General features: G+C 43.6%; 2 protein-coding genes across 3 annotated transcripts; one reads left to right on the plus strand and one right to left on the minus strand.

The window, feature by feature from the left end:
* Positions 1-244: 244 nt before the first annotated feature.
* zgc:73226 (uncharacterized protein LOC402792 homolog) lies at positions 245-7,188 on the minus strand. Its single transcript, XM_036529692.1, has 6 exons — positions 7,007-7,188; positions 3,971-4,127; positions 3,770-3,857; positions 2,108-2,187; positions 1,087-1,233; positions 245-540 (listed from the first exon to the last, which is right to left on the minus strand). The coding sequence occupies exons 1-6, from the start codon at positions 7,047-7,049 to the stop codon at positions 492-494; spliced, it is 564 nt and encodes a 187-aa protein (XP_036385585.1). The 5' UTR covers positions 7,050-7,188; the 3' UTR covers positions 245-491.
* Positions 7,189-8,896: 1,708 nt separating this feature from the next.
* On the plus strand, positions 8,897-18,372 carry idh3b (isocitrate dehydrogenase (NAD(+)) 3 non-catalytic subunit beta). 2 transcript variants are annotated; one of them, XM_036529284.1, is made up of 11 exons: positions 8,897-9,014; positions 9,931-10,104; positions 10,619-10,739; positions 10,906-10,966; positions 11,578-11,710; positions 12,480-12,613; positions 12,738-12,840; positions 12,982-13,128; positions 13,543-13,637; positions 14,109-14,169; positions 17,427-18,372. In XM_036529284.1, the coding sequence occupies exons 1-11, from the start codon at positions 8,973-8,975 to the stop codon at positions 17,502-17,504; spliced, it is 1,149 nt and encodes a 382-aa protein (XP_036385177.1). In that variant the 5' UTR covers positions 8,897-8,972; the 3' UTR covers positions 17,505-18,372. The 2 variants fall into 2 exon arrangements, with proteins under 2 accessions (XP_036385177.1, XP_036385176.1); XM_036529283.1 differs by lacking the exon at positions 17,427-18,372 and adding an exon at positions 14,797-16,198.
* The last annotated feature ends 1,224 nt before the right edge of the window (positions 18,373-19,596 follow it).

The raw sequence follows: 19,596 nt of genomic DNA on the forward strand, positions 1-19,596 counted from the left end.
GCATAGCTAATACTGTCTGTTTTTCTGATAAGTTTTTTTTTGTTGATTGCTCAGTTCTTTGTACTCATATTTCTCTACCCCCTCACTCGTTATCTTTGTATCCCCTGACCTTTCAAATACCTGTCTCCCACCTTTCCCTGATGTCAACCTCAGACTAGTTCTGCATTACTCCCATTTCTGTTCCCACTGTTAAAGTGGAGTGACACTGGATTAAACCCTGAGTGGGGGGGGGGGGGGGGGGGGGGGGCAGAGAATTCTAAAAGCAAATAGACATACAGATAGGGATTCTCATGGAGACACAGTGAGGAAGAGAGAGAAAAATGGACAGACAGAGGGAAGGACAGACACGGTTGTAAAGACAGGATGGTCCCTGGTTACCCCCATGAGAAGATGAGAATAGGAGAAGGGGGGGCAACGGTAATAACAAAATGAGGGCTACGATCCTATTGGCGGTGGTGGCAGCGAATAGGAGCACTGCCCTGGGCCATGTGTCACAGTGTGCTGGTGGAGGAGGCAGCCAGGCGCTTCCCTATATATATCCTGTGACAAAAACAGACAGAGGGATTAACCAAGGTGTTCAAGCATACACAAATGTACAATTAAACAGCTGAATTTCTTACCAATACTAATGCCATTAACATATTGTTATTCTCATTATTTACCTATTTGCTTGCCAGACACACTTAAGCATTTACAGATTTACAGACCTTATATTTTACAAACTCTTCATTTGTACAGCTGCATACCTGAAGAAACTCAGGCTAAGTTCTTTGCTTAATGATGGATAAATTCTGAAGCCCTGTGACTGCAAGCTACACTACACCACCTACATGACAGCTAAACCACCACATCACCCTGTGTGTGCATACAATCAGCCATGTCTGTAGAGTCCAGCCATCATCTCAGTAATTCCCTTCCTACCTCTCACTCCAATTGCAGCTTGAGTGTGTGCCAGTGCATCTGGCATCAGTATGTGGTGTCTGAATATTCAATAACTCTCTGACCCTGCTGTCGGTGTGATCAGGTGTTAAAGGAGATTATCGGTCAGTTCGGTGTCGACCTGCGGTCTCGGCGCTCGTCTCTCACCCTAATCCCAGTGTGAGCAGGTGTGACGCCACCAGGGAAGGGAGGAGGATGAGGAGCACGTCGGAGGAGAAGAGCCCCCTCTTCATCACCTCGCTTTTCCTCACGCTGAGAGAGCTTGACTGCTTTGGATGCTGGAACACAAACTCCCTGATTGAGAGGGAGAGAGAGAGGGGAGGTGGTCAGGTAAAAAAAGAAAGTGGACATAATGAGGAAGCATCCAAATGTGAAGACAGTTAAACAGTTAGATGTGCACTGACAAAGCCATTCAACACAAACAAATGTAGGATATGGTCAATGCGTCAATCATAAAAATTTGATGTGTCACCACCTGTTTGCCTCTAACAATTGATGACTGTATTTTAAAATGAGGTTTTCATTTTAATCTATAGCAACATGATCAATACAACAAATGCATTTCAATAAAATAGATGGCATTTCACATAATCATATCAAGATTCATAAAGGACAGCCACTGAATGTTCACATTTGAGGTAAATATTTACACTTTTGGCCCTCCACAAACAGCACCATAAAACTGGGAGCTGATGCCTTCAGACCTAGTTAGTCAGGCTGTCAACGTGTAATTCTATTTGGCTTTGACCTAGATCATAGTTAATCATTCCCCTTTGGCAATTATTTTGCATATTCATCACCACCTGCTTGCTGTCATTAGTATGAAATTAGGTAAAACAATTCTGCTTGACTGGAGAACAAGTGTAATGTAAAGCCAGCAGGGATGACTGGAATGAACTGAGCCATTTGAATATTCTACAGGGAAACCCATCTAATGACATTTATATTTAATTTAAAAAAATATCTGTCTGAAAAACATATGAACGGAAAAGGCCAGCAAAGCATGATGAAGAATTGAGTTTAGTCAGAATGTACTGTAGTCGGTGATGGGATGAAGTGTCTTAATTGAAAAGTCTTAATTGATCTCATGTGCTCATTGGTTCAGCTCAGTTTATTGGATAATTGGGTTGACAAGGTGGAAAAGTGGTCACGGGGGGTCGAGTCTTACTTGGGTGGAAGGTTTTCAGGTCGACTGGACCAGTCCCACACCCACTCCGCACTGATCCGTCGCTTCTCGCTCTCATCAGACTTGCATGGACAAGGGGGGGGGGGGGGGGGGGGGGAGCAAAGGACAGAGAACAATGCATCAGGTTTACTGCCAAGCCAGCAGAGCCGAAGACCTACGTACATATTCATAACTATGTATTATATTCTGGCAAGCCATTTTAACATTAGATCACCCCCTCCTTGCATCAGCAGCACGCCATTAGGTAACATGACATCGGCTTTCTTCATATTTAATGGCAATACTCTGCTTTCAAGATCCGTTTCATTTATATCAACACCTTGTATCAACATTGTTCCCGTCTATATCAATATGCTGTTCAAATATCCATGCATCTCTTCCAAGTTTGTTAACTAATGATATTGATTCCTGGTGTTGATACCAGCAAAACAAACTCTTGATCACTCTGATCAAGGAAAGCACATCAATATTGAAAAGCATGAAAGAGAGCTTAATATTAGAGACGCATGCAAATGAATTTTTGTGCAGACGCATGCAAATGAGCGTGTGCAGAGATGCATGCAAAATAAAGCTTGCGTAGAGATGCATGCTAATAAATTTGATTGGAGATGCATGTAAATGAACTTCTGTGGAGATTCACAAGTCTCCAGACAGAATGGGCAGCAGTGTGGTATTGTGGTAAAGAACAGAGCCTCTAACCCAAAGGTTGTTGGTTCAATTCCCAGGCAGAGCACTGCTGTTGTACTCTGGGCAAACTGCACTGCCTCAATCTTAATCTCCATACATATAAAAATTTTATGCTCTGTGAGCTGTTCTGGATAAGAGCAACTGCTAACTAAAAGTAACATAATGTAAAATCATTAGTATGCATCTCTGAATTTATGTGTCAGACTATGAATGTAGCTGGTACATTCACCAAAAGAAAAGAGATTATCAGACCAAACAGGCAACTAAGAACCTTTTTCAAAATCCATTTAAATGTAGCTTTATAATTATGAGTACGTCAGTACAAAAGTATGTTATTACATTATTATAAAGATGAATACATCAGGATTCATGTTGAATCCAAGGCTACTCAGTCTGTAAACTACAAATAGAGGAAAATACACTGTTGAACAGCTCATAGCTAACACCTTAAATTAAAGTGACGCAGCATAGGTGAATTTTAAGAGTATTTGCGGGAGACCTATGACCTGATACTCTCCTTGCTGTTTATTTAATATGCTTGATTTATTTTTGCATTATAGAAATGGACTATTAACTCATGTATTATACCACTAAAAGGACAAGCAAACACCCGGCTATAATCCTGGGCCAAACAATGTGTTAACTTTGAGTTTACTTTAGATGTGTCAGACTGTCTGTTGTGTGTTCCATGACTGCATAACCTCCACGGGTGTTTGTCCTGAACCTGTACACTGTGTTTACCGTGCTCTGTAGTGGCAATAATACTCACTGTTCCCAGAACACACAGCAGAAAAGTATTATCAAACAACACAAACTGTACCTTTTTTCCACTAAAATGGATAACACTGAAGATAAGGATAGGGTGCATTCGTGTTTGATCATTACTGTGACTGGGCAGTGGCGCACGTGTCATTGCGTGTATACAGTGTGAAGTAGGCCGGTTGTGTATTACCATACCTGTATGGTAATGCAGTCTGCACTGCTACTGCCTTCACTGCCTGTGCGAGGTGATCCAGTCATCTGTGGGGTCACCACCTGGGGAGGGCTGTACACAGCACGGGGGACATGCTAATATTACTACCATTGTTCAGTATTAGAAAATCATTTTTAATATTTAGCTCACCTCCCCCCTCACCATCACTCATACTCACTACTGACCTGTCTGTGTGGCTGTTCCTCTCACATTCCAGCTGTGCCTCCAGCAGGATTCTCTCCAGCTCCCCCTGCAGGAAGGAAGAAGTACTGCCCTGTGGCCCTGTCAGGCTCTCCCCGCGGTCCGTCACGGCTCCAATCCCTTCCAGCTCCACCCACGAGCCTGACAGACAGGAAGAGACACCAATTGGGTGAGGGAGTTGACCTGGCAGATATGCCCATTAGCTGTCATCGGCAAATCAGGAAAGCGCCACACCCTCAGCCAAACTCTGTGGGCTAACCCACTACACTCCAAGAGTGAATGTGGTGTGTGAAAGGGGCACACAAAGTGTGTGGGAAGAAAAATGATTAAGAAAAAAATAAGAAAAAAAACAAAAAAAAACAAGATACAGTAAAAAAGTAGCAGTCACCCCAATGCATTCAAGGAATAAATGGTGACTCATCAGCTCAAGGTGGTGTTTGAACCTTGTAATAAAGATTTCATATTAAGATCATGAAACAGTGTTATATGAGATAAACATCATGACACAATGTCATGTTGGAAATTCCATCATGTTAGGTAAACCGTGTCTAATTTCTCCAAATAGATTGAATGCCTTTTATTAAAAAAAAAAAAAACAGGGCTAGAAGTCTGATGTAGACATTTCACACAAATTCCTGCCTTGGTCACTTTTTCACATCCCCATGTTGACATAAATACACTGCAGCACACACACACAGACACACACTCAGACAGCCAACCACTGGGGCCAGGGGGCCTGCAGCTAGTCTAATACAGCCTGACAGAACAGCTGGTTACGTAAGTTTTATTTCTGTTAGAGATTAGCCGTCCGCCCCTCCTCCCTCTGTCCTCTTCTTTCTCTCTTCCTCTCCCTCACTGTGTCTCCTCCCATGTCTGCGTGCGGATACCCACATGGTCTCCCTAACCCTTGACTTCTCCCCCCATTCCTCCTTCCTAACACTGTGGTGAAGATTCCTTTTAACGGCGACCAGACAAGACAGAGCGAAAGAGAGAGAGAGAGAGAGAGAGAGAGAGAGAGAGGGATAGGCAGAGAGAGAGAGAGGATATTCCAGCTGAGAGCGGGGATGGAGAGGCAATGTGCCATTGCCCTAGATTTCTCTCTGACAGAAAGGATGACATAACCGTAGACTATCGCCCAGTCTCTGTGGCCTTGGCCAGGGCAGTGCAGCTCCTGTCATCCATAATGGCATGGTTTCATGTCTCCAGGCTGTTTAACACTCCATTCATCTGGCCATCACTTCATTTGGTAGGCAGGGAGTCCGATTGCGTTTTTTTTTTTGTTAATTCATTTAAAAAATTTGGCTGATCGTAACATCCACTGTGGATGCTGTCGAGTCAGCCACAACCATGCATAAGTTTAGTCATGCCCAGATAAAAATATTACATTATGCAAATGCATCTGTTAGAATTGTAAGCAGCACTGTCACATTGCTAATGTGTCGCCAGTGGTTTGTGTTAGCTGGGGCATAATCAGTATTATGGCTTATGTGGGCTGGGCAGCTTTCATCTCTGAAACAGACATATATACTAATACAGCCATAAAATGACTTGCCATCATCTGTGCTTGTACTCTCATTTATGTATATAAATTAAAATAAGTGACAGCATGTTTATCATCTGCAGACTCAGAACAAGGTTAAAAATAAACCAATGTAGTAATTATAAGGGCTAAATTCTAAATTTGAATACGAATTAGAACGAATCTGATTTGTTCTAATTAAATTAATTGTGTGTGTGTGTGTGTGTGTGTGTGTGTGTGTGTGTGTGTGTGTCTGTCTGTCTGTCTGTCTGCCTGACTTTAAATGTGCAAATGCAAGAAAAAAAACCATGCATGTTTGCACTTAGAGACTGTATTTGTATGTTTATCGATGTTAATGCCTATACCGCACTTCTGTTTAGGAGTTAACAACTTTGTCGGCGATTTTAAAGTGAATCATTTATTGTTTATTTAATTAGCTTCCCCTGCCCCCGCCACAGCAGCAAACCACCGTCCGCACACAACCTCTGCCATAGCCCGGGCCGTAAGCGCCCGTAAATCTCTTATAACTAAGTGGCTTACCGAGATACAAACAGGTGAGTCATCAAGTCCTTTTACCCAATGACAGTGACCACAACAATGACAATAACAACAGCAAGCACGCCAACTCACATTGTCTCCATTTGCCTGTTCGTGTTGAAGACTAATTTGTAATTCATGGCATTTGATGGAACTTTATATACACACAAGCCCATCAAGTTGGTATTCGTTGGTATTAGGTATACATTTAAACGAAAGTGAAATAAATTATTTATGCTTCCCCTTGATTATTTTGTGGGGCAATTAGATATATTAAGAAAAAACATACCAGAAGTGTGCACTATTCCTCTCAGATATTCTGTTCAAAATATCCTGTCCGTTTAGTTTAGGTAAACAACAAGGGGAGTGAAAGTAAAATACTAAGCACCAACGAAAAAAACAGAAAACTGCGCTGTCGAGTCAAAGGTCCGTGGCCAGCCTAGCTGAAATGCTGGGAGCGCACACGGTCGGGGAGTGGCGCACTTCCCAGGTATATATGCTACATGCAGTTCGGCACGATCGCAGAGCGCGTGCCATAAACCGCAAGTGCCCCATTTACCAGATCTGCTATCCGGAATCTGTGCCAGAAAAGCTCTTCAAACTGGTTGAAGAGTAACACAAACGATATATCTGAGGTTACATTTTAATATTTGGTACGTTTAAATGTATTCATTAAAAAGCTTTATCTGTTTTTTTGGATATATAGTTATTTTGCACAATCGTGTTTTAATTTTTAATTCAAATATGCGAGCAATGCCATCTTAGTTCACCATTGTGAATTCTTCAGTCGTGCTTAGTTTTGAGTTTTCAACGTAAACATTGCTGTCTTTATCTTTGTTGTCACAAATGTTGTTGAAGTCCTTTGCTGAAAGACAATTTTTATTTCTCTACCGTCTGACTACAACAGCACCATAAAAAAAACATATTCTGCCATGCGCACCAATTTACCGGAGAAGACACTTACCTTGCATACCGTCCTCTGGAGACTGGGACCCGGAAAGTGACATCGTCGGGAGCCGCTGTAAAGTCAAGAGCGTGCGGAAAAGGTGCTGACACTGACAGACACAGACACGCAGTTCTGTAATGGAAAACTTACTGTCGCTCAGCTGAATAATCTTTCTCCCTCTCTCTCCCTCTCTCTCATTCAACGTGTCTCTGTTGTTAATACTGCACGTAGGCTGTCGGTCAACCCAATGCTAATCCGAACCCCTCCCCTCTCTCCCACGTGCAGATGCTGGAGGTAAACATAGCTGTAACTGTCATTTAACCGTTTATGCGCATACGTCTAGACAGAAAAAAATGCTTTAAAGCGGCATCAATTGTTTCCTCCCTCCTGTTTCATAATGGTAGAATTGGTAGTTTGCTTTGTATATTTTCGACTAACAACAAGAACGAAAGAATATCCCTGATGATATTCTTGTGATGTTCGGTCACAATTTTAAATAGAGGGTCGTGTAAGACAGGGCGATATTATAGTTCACGACAGTGGAAATGCCGAAGTAAAACATGTGTTGTTGTGATTGCCGTCCAGTGGAATTCACTTGACGACTCATCGGCTTTTAATAGCTAATAAAGAAGATAATCTCTCTGCAGCCACATCCAGTGTCTGGGTATCTACTGCCAATCTCCGTCTGCATCGCACGTGTAGCCTATATAAGAATACAGTTGTGTATTGACGCCTTTAACGGGTGGAGTGAATGATGCTTTTATCTGCCTACAAGTCAGTCTTCGGGGTTCCCGAGCAATAATTGTATAAACAATTGTAACAGTATTTTCACCTTTTCTGTGTTGGCACTGTTCATTTCGTCGGGTAGGCTACAGCTGGCAGGAAGGTAGCACACTCTCCTGTGTTCTCTTTCATTGAGAAAAAGCTAAGCTCTGACGTCAACAGCCCCCTCCACCCCGCCTTCAAAAAATAAAAAGTTCCATGACTCGTCACAGCTAAATGCTGTTTTGGTACCTGACCTCAGACAACCTCCCTCACAAAAACAGAAGGAGAGGGTGATATTTTAGCGGGGGGTGGACAAAAACAAATGTATTTCAGTACTCTTATCATGGTCAGTGTATTTTAGTGTGGTGAAAGCGCAATGGAATTAGTGCGAGGGGAACTGGTACTCAATACCATTGTTGTTCAATATTTAATGTGCATTATGCAACTTGAAGCTATGCCTTCCACTAACTAGAGGCGTAGACACAGTTCTGCCAGTAGTAATTCAATACTGCCATCTAGCGGATATGGAACACAATTAAGAGAGATTTAGGCTGTGACGTTCGATTGTGACATCCACTGAAATTATTATGAACGGGTCATACCCCATACCTGCATCACCGAGAGTAAGGCTGTTTTGGGGGGGGCTGTATATACAGTTGTCAGGTGAGTTCCTTGAGTGTTTTATTAGCCAAAGCATGTAGTCATGTCTTCTGGGATGAGTTTTTAATATACCCTATATTTTAAAAATGATACATTGGACGATCTACGCATAAAACACACGCGCGCTATTTTATTACAGTATGTGGTATTTTGCAAAAAATGGCGCCAAACGTACATAGCTAATCAGGTGGAAAAATTAAAACTGCGGAATTAAGCTGAACAAAATCCACCAAAGTAAGAATAGTCCAGTCTACCTTTAATTTGACACTCCTTATGCATATAAAACGTGTTTGTCAGAAAAGCAGCCAGCTTGTTACTAAATTTATCTTAAGTAGATAAATTATGAAATCTGTTTATTTAGTCAGCCGAGAAACAAAAAACAGAACTGTTGCAGAGTGGTGTAATAACGTAGCGCAAGTATTCTCCTGGCTGACCAGTGCGCTTGCGTCATGACCTATTTTTACGGAAACGTCAAGGAAAGTGGTTCCGGTGTCAGGGTCACTGCAAGGAGCACCGCTGCAAGGCGTTTTTCTCTCAAAAACGCACTGCTACAGCAAGCATGGCGGCAGCATTCCGAGGGAGCCTTGTATCATTAGCTAAGGTGAGTCAATGACTTGCTTAGTTAAGGCGATGTCATCACATGTTAGAAATTTATCATTTAGTGTGCAAGTTAGAACCGTTGGCTGCCTAGCGACGTGATAACGTTACTCTTTAGATCTGTCGCTACCTACCTAAGAAGGTCTTCCTGGCTTCAGGCAGCCAGCAAGCTACCGTTAACCGGCAAACTGACATCGAGCAGAAGCGTCTTAGAAAGTGGCATTTAGCTGTTAACTAGGTAATAGTTACCTAACGAGTCCGTTAGATGCTGCATAATTGAGTTGACAATAGAGACAACAGAATTTTGCCTTCTTATATGATGGGTAACTAGCTAGCCATCATATAGCTAACGAGTCAGTTGGATGTCGAGGTAGCTAACTGCGAACCTACAGAAAGATATGTAACGTTACTGGATAGTTCAGATTGTTAACATACGTCCTGTTCTGGGGGTGCGTTTTTTGCCTACATGTGAAATTTGATGTGGTCGACCATTCCTGCTGAGGGTGATGAATTGTCAGCGTATCCCAGACACTGACGCAGTTCGCTACTTCCTAGCGTTCCGCAGCCCCGTAAAAGTAGATCGCAATGCTTCACCTCTGACACCAGGCTAATATCATGTGTCTTGACAGCCTGTGTGGCAGTATTTTATTTTCGTGTCATAATGCTACAACATTTCTGCTAAACATTTGAAATGACTGAACCATAGTAACTTGCCCGGTCGAGTAAGCATGGATATCTGCTTACGATACTGCTTTGGCGATACTGTACTGTAAACGGCCATGCCACTAGAGCAAATTCAGTTGAACTGTTTAAAATACATAGGGAAGGATTATGCTTTTGCTGTTCTTGCTGTGTTTGTTAACAGCAGAATGGTAGGATTTCTACTCTGTGTGTTTGACTTGTCTCTCTGATGTGTTCAGGGCCTCAGTGGCTCCTGGCTCCATCAGCTGGGCTCCAGGCCCCTCAGTGTGTCGGCTTGCCTGCGAACCCCGGAGGCCCCCCCTGCTCGTGCCGACAGCACCTTCAAGGTCACCATGGTGCCCGGGGATGGGGTGGGACCCGAGCTCATGACAGCTGTCAAAGAAGTCTTCAAGGTAACAATCACAGCTGTGTGGTGTAGTGGCAAGGGGTAGGGTTTGTGATCCAAAGTTTGCTTGTTTGATTACCAGATGAGGCACTGCTGTTGTGCCCATGAGGATGGTGCTTAATCCGGGTTGTTCAAGTAAATATGCAGTCATGTAAATGGATGATGTGAAACATTTGAAAGTCACTGTTTGGTAAGCAAATAAATACACCAATGTAATAAGCCAAGGACCCAAAGCCACACTGGCATTGTGATTCAGGCCTGTAGTGTTTCAGCCCTACAGAAACACTACAGCTGTTGTCTCTTGCTCAAGGATGAACGCATTTGCGGTTTCTTTTTTTCCCTTCTGGAACTGGTTTGAATTTGTGCTGCCTCTGTGTTCATGACAACTGGTTTTCTTTGCTCATTTACCTTCTACACTGTCCTCCCAAAGGCACCAGCTGCGGCTTTTGTTTTCAGAAGTGCTGTTTCTTTCTTTCTGTCCTCTCCTGGCTCACCCTAACTCCGCCCCTCTCTCTCTCCAGGCAGGGGATGTGCCGGTGGAGTTTGAGGAGTTCCACCTGAGCGAGGTGCAGAACATGGCCGGTGAGGAGAAGCTGGACCAGGTGCTGAATTCCATGAAGACCAACAGGGTGGCCATTAAAGGTGGGGAAAAGCGTGGATAACAATGAGGGGGAAGAACAGCAAGAGAGTGTGTACAAGAAGGGCATAATGAAAAACTGAGCCAAAGTGATCTGACCAGAGCTTAACCTTGCAATATGGCTCTCAACCGTGCCAATGCTGGCAGTAACCCCTGATTTTCTCTGCGCAGGGAAGATCCACACCCCAATGGAGTACAAGGGAGAGCTGGCTTCCTATGAGATGAGATTGAGGTTAGTCTGTGTTGGAGACAGTGCAGGGGTGCCCAAATTTAATCTTTAATCCCTCAATCCTTTCAATGGGTTTAACGTACCTGAGCTGTTAATTGCTTAATTAATATTATTGCATAATTGAATCAATTGGTTGGACAGGATTTGCCCTTTCCCTACTAATATGGACATAAAGAAACTAATAAGCCTTTCTGGACTCTGGTATATATAACACAAAATAACATAACACATATTTTTTAAATGTCTGACTTGGCTGGCTGAGAGAGTGAGTCCAGTGTGTGCGTGTGTGTGTGTGTGTGTATGTGTGTATGTGTGTATGTGTATGTGCACATGCAGTTTAATATTTATTTTTGTTGAGTTTATTACTCCTACTCTGACCGTAATGTGTTTGCCTCAATGTGCCTATGTGCACATGTCCACACCCAGGACATTACACCATTCTGTCACTAGATGGCAAGCAGGAGTGAGAGTGTGATCTTAGATGGTACTTGTTTGAGTATTCATCAAAGGGCGTAGCTGGATGTGTACATTGTGGGTGTGTTGGCCAGTGTGTGCGTGTTTAATTGGCCTGGTCAGTGTGTGTTGAGGTTTCCTGCTTACTGGTGTCTGTGCAGGCGGAAACTGGACCTGTTCGCCAACGTGGTCCATGTGAACAGCTTGCCCGGGTACAGCACCCGCCACAACAACCTGGACCTGGTCATCATCCGCGAGCAGACAGAGGGAGAGTACAGCTCCCTGGAGCATGAGGTACCCGGCCAGGGTACAGCACAGAGGCGAATAAGACCATGATATTACATTACATTACATTACGTTACGTTACGTGATATGATAACAGTACACTGTTACCCTCTCTTTAAATTCTTTTCCAAGCATGCTTTTGTAGAAACAGTCTGTGATTCATAGTTGTTGCGTTCAGTAATTGGAAACCTATCTGACTTGTTAAAAACAATAAAAGAATATAAAGGAATTGGGCAATGTTTTCTGGTAACTGTCTTTCAGGAGCCAGACAACTGTTTAGGAAACTGTTTGGAAGTTTAAGGTCAAAGTCCAGTCTCAAAATAGAGTTCTTCAGGGCCACTACCGTGTTATTTGTGGCACAGACACATACAACACACTGGGACAGTTTGGGGGTACACTCACATTTGTGATAGTGTCAGCTCATTAGCCATGACTTAAAATTGATACAATTAAAATTGTTACAGAAGCAATAGCAAGAAGGGCCTCGGGGTCATAAAGGGTGACATGGGCTCTAATGGTCGTTGGCATTCTGTCCATGCCAGTTATTAATATCTAATAAGCTCTTTTGGTTTTTTTACCTCGTTTGTCAGTACGGTTTTAATGTGAATTGTGTTAAATGCAAATCCTTGCATACTTTTGTATTATATCTAATATGTTATGGTGTATGTATGGCAGTTTTTGTACAGATTTTGTAACATTCTGCCACAATTCCCTTATTTCCTCTCCCAGAGCCATAATATGTCCCCTCTCTCTGTCTTTTCTCTGTCCCTCTCTCCAGAGTGTGAAGGGCGTCATTGAGTGCTTGAAGATCATCACCCGTGAGAAATCCCGCCGCATCGCCAAGTTCGCGTTTGACTACGCCACCAAGAAGGGTCGCAACAAGGTCACCGCCGTGCACAAGGCCAACATCATGTGAGCTTTACCACGCCTTCTGCATGCCGTGTGTCAGTTTAACAGTGATTACCTATGTCAGTGTTCCTGACAGTCCCTGACTGCCTCTTCCTCTCTCCTTCTCCCTCTCTCTCTCCCCCTCCAGGAAACTGGGGGATGGCCTCTTCCTGCAGAGCTGTGCTGAGGTAGCAGAACTCTACCCCAAGATCAAGTACGAGAACATGATCATTGACAACTGCTGCATGCAGGTACGCTCTGCTTTCACTCACTTGCCAAAAGGTAGACTGCTGGTACCAGGGCAGCCTAGAAGCCTGAAGCTTGGGCACGCCCTGTGCTCAGTGTCCATTTGGGTCACCTGGTACTGAAACTTCCTCCCCCATCTCTCCCAGCTGGTGCAGAACCCATACCAGTTTGACGTGCTGGTGATGCCCAACCTGTACGGGAACATCATCGACAACCTGGCGGCTGGGCTGGTGGGCGGAGCGGGTGTGGTGCCCGGGGAGAGCTACAGCGCGGAGTACGCTGTCTTCGAGACCGTGAGTGTCTCCATCTTGTCTCTCCTCCGTGCTCTCTGTTTGTGTACATGCTCTCTACAAGCTTGCACCTATCCTTCTGTCTGTATGTGCGCTTTCTCCAGTGTGTATCTGGGTGATGTACGTGTGTGTGCGTGTGTCTTTCTAAACTTTGCACATCTGTATGCATCTGCCTGTATGTCCACTGACTCCGCTCACATCTGTCAGTTGGCTGTCAGCATGCAGCAAACATGCCTGTGTACGTAGCTGAACTCTGAGCCTTGGTGTAAAGATCCTTTTACATGTTACCAGCAACATGCACTTGAGGTATTATGAAAATTGCCATGCTCAGTATGTCTCTCTGTGGATGACATATGTGTGTGAAAGTTGAAGAGTATGTCTGTGTGGAATACATGCTCACCTGTCTGTCTGTCGTAGGGAGCACGGCACCCCTTTGCCCAGGCTGTGGGAAGAAACATCGCCAACCCTACCGCCATGTTGCTGAGTGCCGCCAACATGCTGAGGCACCTCAAGTAAGTACTGGGCACTGAGTTAACCCTCAGTTCTCCACACACTCTCATTGACATTTTGGTTTAAAGACTTATGCTTAAATGCCTGAAATTTGTTTCTGAGACAAATGTAAATAATGAAGTTGATGCCTACATAGGAATTTCTTTCCAAAACAAATTTTGTTTTAAAAAAATGTTTTTTTGGGTACTTTGAAGAATCTAAGATATAAGAAGGTTTTGATTTGTTTTTTTTGGTCATTGCATAATACCTTTTCTGTTACTTCATAGGTTTTATGTCTTTACTATTATTCTTTACTATTAACATGTGGGGAAAATAGTAAAAATAAATAACAGTTGTGTAGATGCACCCAAACACTCATTGTATTACCAAACACCAAGCAGTGTATGTATCCATGAGTGTGTAGCGGCAGGCGGTCATCACTGTGCAGAGAGAGAGAGAGAGTATATGAAACTAACTGTGGTCTCATCTTACAGTCTGGAATACCACTCCCACATGGTGTCTGAGGCCGTCAAGAGAGTCATCAAGCAGGGCAAGGTACAGCTGCTTGTCTGTCTGTCTGTCTGTCTGTCTGTCGGTGTCCCAGCAGTCCAAAAGTCTTATTCTATGCATTTTTGTATCTGCCTCTCTCTTAATGTGCTGTAAATATTACTTTTGATGCTTGTGTCTGTTTATTAGGTGCATGTGTGTGTGTGTGTGTGTGTGTGTGTGTGTGTGTGTGTGTGTGTGTGTGCGGGCTCGTGTAGTCTGCCAGTGTGTGTTGTCTGTTGTCAGACAGCATGGTGTGGGTCTGCTGCAGCTCCGTGCTATACTCCTAACTCCTAATAGTACACCATGGTGACTGTGGACTAACAGCACTGACTGTGCCAAGAATGACTGCACCATTAACATCAGGAGCCATGGTCAGGGGTTTGCACACATACGTGTATGCACATCTTTTGTATGTGTTTCGATAGCTTGCTCTTCAGGGCTTCCTCACCTTCACCACAGCTGCAACCTGCCGCCAAGACAGTGTGAATGTTGACATAGAAGGCTGTCTGTCTTTATTCGGTCTGCTGATAGCAACCCATCCATCAGCCTTGTCTGAAGTGGCCCTCCCTCTTTCCCCCTTACGTCCCCCCACCCCACCCCGTCCCTGCCTATGTGTATGTGTGTGTGTCCCAGGTGCGGACGCGAGACCTCGGGGGGTACTCCACCACTGGAGATTTTGTGCGTGCAGTGGTTGACAACCTGCGTTACCGGCCCATACACTGAGGAGTCCTCGAGTGCAGACCCAACCTGACAACCCCTTTACCCCACCCTGGATCTGAACTCTTGACGCCAAGTCCCCCATTCCCACCCTGTTGCGCAGACACCTCTCTGTCAATACCCACAAGCCTGAGCCAAGACCTTCCCCGCCCCTGAGGATATAAAATTCTAATGGCGGCCCGCCCAGTCTCCCACCTTCCTGACCTCCTAACTCCACACCCAGTCTGCTGTCTGCCAGCCTCCTTTGGCTTTCCTTGCTTCTGTTTCCTCTCTGTCGCTTACTTCTCATTGATTTAGCTCCCTTTCCTTCTCTCTGTTCATCAGCACTTTAGTCGTATTGTGTTGACTCTCCTCAGTCGTTCTCGTTGCTGGTCTTCCTCTCTGCCCTGTTTCTCAGTGTAGCCTCATTATCTTCTTCAGCTCTAAATCTGCTCTGGGCTGGTCTTTTCGTCCTTCTGTCTTTCCTCCGGCGCCTCCGTCTGTCTGACTAACTCTGGAGGGGACATTCCTGGGCTGTGCGAAAGGCTCGCTTCCGATCCAGCCGTGGATGTTGGGTCGTTTAAGGCGACAGCCTGTTAACTTACAGCACCTGACCTGCTGCGCTACAGTCAGCGTGACTTCCGGTTCAGTCAAATGGTTCATATCTCACTGGTTACAACTTAAGCTCCACCAGTGTTATAAATACTGCTTTCAGAGTGGGTGCAAATGTTGATGATTATGAGCAAGGCTGTTTTTTTCAGCCGTGTACCATAAGAAAAAGATGATTAAGGGCTATTGTTTTATAATGAGTATTATACAATGGCAGTCACCCAAACTCTGTTTTGTAACTCTTAAATGCTGACAGTTTGCATCCGATTCCTGTCTATGTAATAATGAAATGCTCAAACTCCACATGCAGGAGTTCCGTTGTAATGGAAATGTTCTGTTCAGAGGAGGAACTTTGATCTGTTTTCTCTGTACCCTGCTGCTTTCATGGGAAGAGTGTGACTCCAGTAGCAGTTTGATCCATTTTAGGCTTTACCAAAGCAAAGAACACATGCCATACAAGCATACTGCTTTGAAGAGGCGACCTCAAAGAAGCAAACAACCTGGCAGTGAAATCTCTGAGGGGGTTTTAGCTCTGAAATGTGCATAATGGTTGTCACTTAAAAAGTACTGCTGAATGTTGACAAGTGCACTCACTGGCATTTTGTTCTGCCTTGGGGAAAGGAGTCAGCTACAAGGCTTGGTGATGAAAATGTAAACAAAGCCAATCACTGTCTCAAAATCCCACCTGGCTTCACTCAGTTTAGGAACTGATAAAATAAAAAACACTGAATATATTATTCAAAGTGATGTAACTTGTTTGTCTCTCTGGGGCTTTCCTGTATCTGTATGTGGCGGGGATTACATTTTTCAACTTTTATCTGTGTCTCTTATCGAGGTTGTTTTTTTCAGTGCTTATAAATGATAGCTGAAAACCTATTATAGGTTTGAAATAAGTTGTCTGTGGTTCAATTTTGGTTTTACAACTAAATAAAAAATCGTAACACTCCAGCGCACTGTGATGTAATTATGCTGAGGAAAAATATTCAGTGAATAGGAACACTGTCTGCTCCCTGTCAAACTCGCACACTGGTTTCCCTACCCCAGACTGCATCGGTCTGTATGCAGCGTCAATGTGTGTATGCCCAGTAGAATAACCAGATGCTCTCAGAAAGAACATTGGACTATTGAATTGTAATGTTATACATTTTGGAAGTGAAATTGGTGGTGCATGTTTGAAATGTTGTTCTATATTTTACTATAATTTGTTGTGCTATTGCTAAAAAAAAGTTATTTAATAATGTCTTGGATGATTTCTAAAAATTTATTACTGATTAAAACTGAAAAATCCAACCTCGCTGTATATGCCTGTAGTATGCCTGTGAGACTGAGTGACACTTGTGAGTGCATTTCAGCTGGTGACTCAAACCCTTGTGTAAAAGAAGTGACACATTTTTCCTGTGGTGATGGAGTCTGATTCATTTTGTACTTGTTCTCCATTCTGGTGTACAATTAAAGATATGTGGCAAATGGGCTGTTTTTGGTTTGTCGGGTGAAAAATTTCGGGGAGTACTTACGTACTGGATGTGTTAAAAAAATGAGGTTGTGTGGGGTTACAGTTTGTGAAGTATACTTTGATTGGCCAGTGCATCTCAATCGGATGCAGGCCCTCTGAAAGCATCGCTGTTCTAACCAAGATGTGTGCTTGTGGCACACCTCTCGTATGCGTCTACCCAGTGTACAACCCTGCTCTTGTGTAATAGATCGTTGGGTATTTGTTTGTATTATTGTGGTTTGTGTGTGTGACAGCTGTGCAGTTTCTGTGAGTTTGTGTGAGATTGCAGTTCGATCATGATTGCCCTCTCTGAACACGGGGTTTGTGCGTGACTGCTCCCTACGCCTCAGCGCTGTTTGGTGCGGTTAAGGTGTGTGTCGTAGATATGCCCTGTGTGGGAGATACTGTATCTCTGAGAATGGAGCAGGTGCCTTTCTGTAATGCGTGCTCCCTCTCTGCGTGACAGGTGCGTACGGCAGACCTGGGGGGCTACGCCGCCAGCGACGAGTTCACCCGCGCCGTCATCGGCAACCTGGCCATCTGACCGCATCGCGGACACCCCGCGGCCCTCCACGAGCTGGAGGCACTGCTGGCTGTTCTCACACGCACACACACACGTCGCAATATCAGTCTCGCTTTATAACTGCAGCTGTCTGTCAGAATGTAGCCCAAATACCATCGCCACTGCAGACTGATTAATAAGGTCAGCGGAACGTCCCCTCCCCTGTACTGATTAAATTCACAGTGCTTTATGTTGGGGGCTAAAGGAAAACACATTTTGGCTTGGTTGCGATCTGACCTTGTGGTTTGCTCTTAGGTAACTTATTTGACTGGCTGGAACCGTTTTTCCATTACTTACACAGCATTTATGTAAGATTCAGTGGCTGCTGAGCATGTAATTCAGTGTACCTCGTGGTGGCCTGTAAGCAATACATTGGAGTAGCAGTGAACTTGCCTTTAAACCATGGACAGTACTGTTTTTTTTCTCATGATTACCAGGCAAGGTTCATCCATCAGCAGCTCATGTATATTACAGCTTTGTCCGCAGTTCACCAGCCACCCGTGTTTGTAAGAAATGAAAGCTGTTGCACTGTAACAAGTGAACTACCTGATGGTGAAAACCATTTACTGTATTTAGACAAGTTGGGAATTTTAGTTTGTAAGTGAACATGTTAATTCCTTTTTAAAGGTATAATGCCTGACAAGGGTCAAACGGATATAAAAAGATGGACAACTCTACATATAATTTCCATGTTATATTCATTCATTTTCCTGCAGTAATGCTTTGGTTTGGCCAGTGTCACATTCCTCTCTGCTTTGCTCTTGTGTGGGGGGCTTTCGGCAAACTCTTAAACGCTTTAAGTTTTAGTGATGGGACCTCGTTTTATTGCAATATCCCAGTAAGTGGAACACAGGCATATTTATGAAAGTATATTTATCCTATTATTTATTCTACAGATATTTCTATATCTGTTGTTCTGTGGATACATAAACAATAAAAACTTGGTTTCAAACAATTGTGTTAAATCATTACTTTTCTGTTACTCCATAAGCACAGCTTAAAAATTTTTTAAAGAGACTGTCATTGCATTGTGGTAGAAAGCCCATGCAGAAATTAGTCTATACTGCACTCAGAGGCAAATTCAAACTGCTGAACATAAAGGCTAGAGGAAACAATGCTACACGCTGCTTTTTTATAATAATGTGTTACCTTCCTACCCTGCATAACATGAACATGGGCAGCGTTTATTATAGAAGAGAAGGAAGGAAGAAGTATATTCATGACATCGTATGTGTATAAATATCTCAGTGAATTGGGAGGCAATTGTAAAGCAAAAGGCAACAGTTACAACAGCAGGATACAAACTGTGAGCTGCATGAATGGCTGGGTTGCAAGGAAGAAGTTTTTCTGAAGGCATGCCTTTTACATTACATTATTGGCATTTAGCAGATGCACCTATCCAGAGCAACTTACATAGGTTACAATTTTTTAACATGATACCCATTTATACAGCTGGATATTTACTGAGGCAAATGTGGGTTAAGTACCTTGCCTGAGGGTACAAGCAGCAGTGCCTCAGTAGGGATTGATCCAGCAACCTTTCGGTTACAAGTTCTGCCCCTTACCACTATGCTACACTGCCACCCCACATACCACTACTTTAATGTTTTTTTTAATATCTTTCAGCATTATGTTCCGTATGAAATGGTGAAGCATATGTTGAGAAAGAACCCATGGTCACTGTGAAATATGGTGAGGGATTTAGATTATCTAGCCATCTGCTAAATGGCCTTTGATAGAGAAGGTCATGAACTACAACATACATTTTGGCCAAAAACCAGGTTCCAAGAAGCCAAGCTTTGCTGAATATGAACATTCCTGCATTACAATGACCCAAAGCATTCATCCAACTCTATAAAGAACTAGTTCACTGAGCATGAAATAAATGGTTTCTAGACCTCAGTCCAACCAATCACGTGGCTCAAACCAAAGAAAGGAGTCTGTGTTTGGTCAATAATCCCACCTCAGAAAGGCCAGAACCTTAACACTAAATGAAGCATCCTGGTAGTTTAATCCACACCAGAGGATAACATCATAAATACAGAGGCGTGAATAAACTTGACCCCCTGTTTCC

This window comes from Megalops cyprinoides, chromosome 5 (genome assembly GCF_013368585.1).
Source record: "Megalops cyprinoides isolate fMegCyp1 chromosome 5, fMegCyp1.pri, whole genome shotgun sequence".
In the NCBI taxonomy this organism is placed as follows: domain Eukaryota; kingdom Metazoa; phylum Chordata; class Actinopteri; order Elopiformes; family Megalopidae; genus Megalops; species Megalops cyprinoides.

Bases quoted from the DNA above. Each gene is read 5' to 3' on its own strand.
- zgc:73226 (XM_036529692.1), bottom strand. From the start codon at position 7,049: ATGTCACTTTCCGGGTCCCAGTCTCCAGAGGACGGTATGCAAG. The intron at 3,858-3,970 runs GTCAGTAGTGAG...TGCTGTGTACAG, and splicing joins AGGAACAGCCACACAGACAG to CCCTCCCCAGGTGGTGACCC. The intron at 541-1,086 runs GTGAGAGACGAG...TTTTTGTCACAG, and splicing joins CTGCTCACACTGGGATTAGG to GATATATATAGGGAAGCGCC.
- idh3b (XM_036529283.1), top strand. From the start codon at position 8,973: ATGGCGGCAGCATTCCGAGGGAGCCTTGTATCATTAGCTAAG. The intron at 12,841-12,981 runs GTACGCTCTGCT...CATCTCTCCCAG, and splicing joins TTGACAACTGCTGCATGCAG to CTGGTGCAGAACCCATACCA. The intron at 13,638-14,108 runs GTAAGTACTGGG...CTCATCTTACAG, and splicing joins AACATGCTGAGGCACCTCAA to TCTGGAATACCACTCCCACA.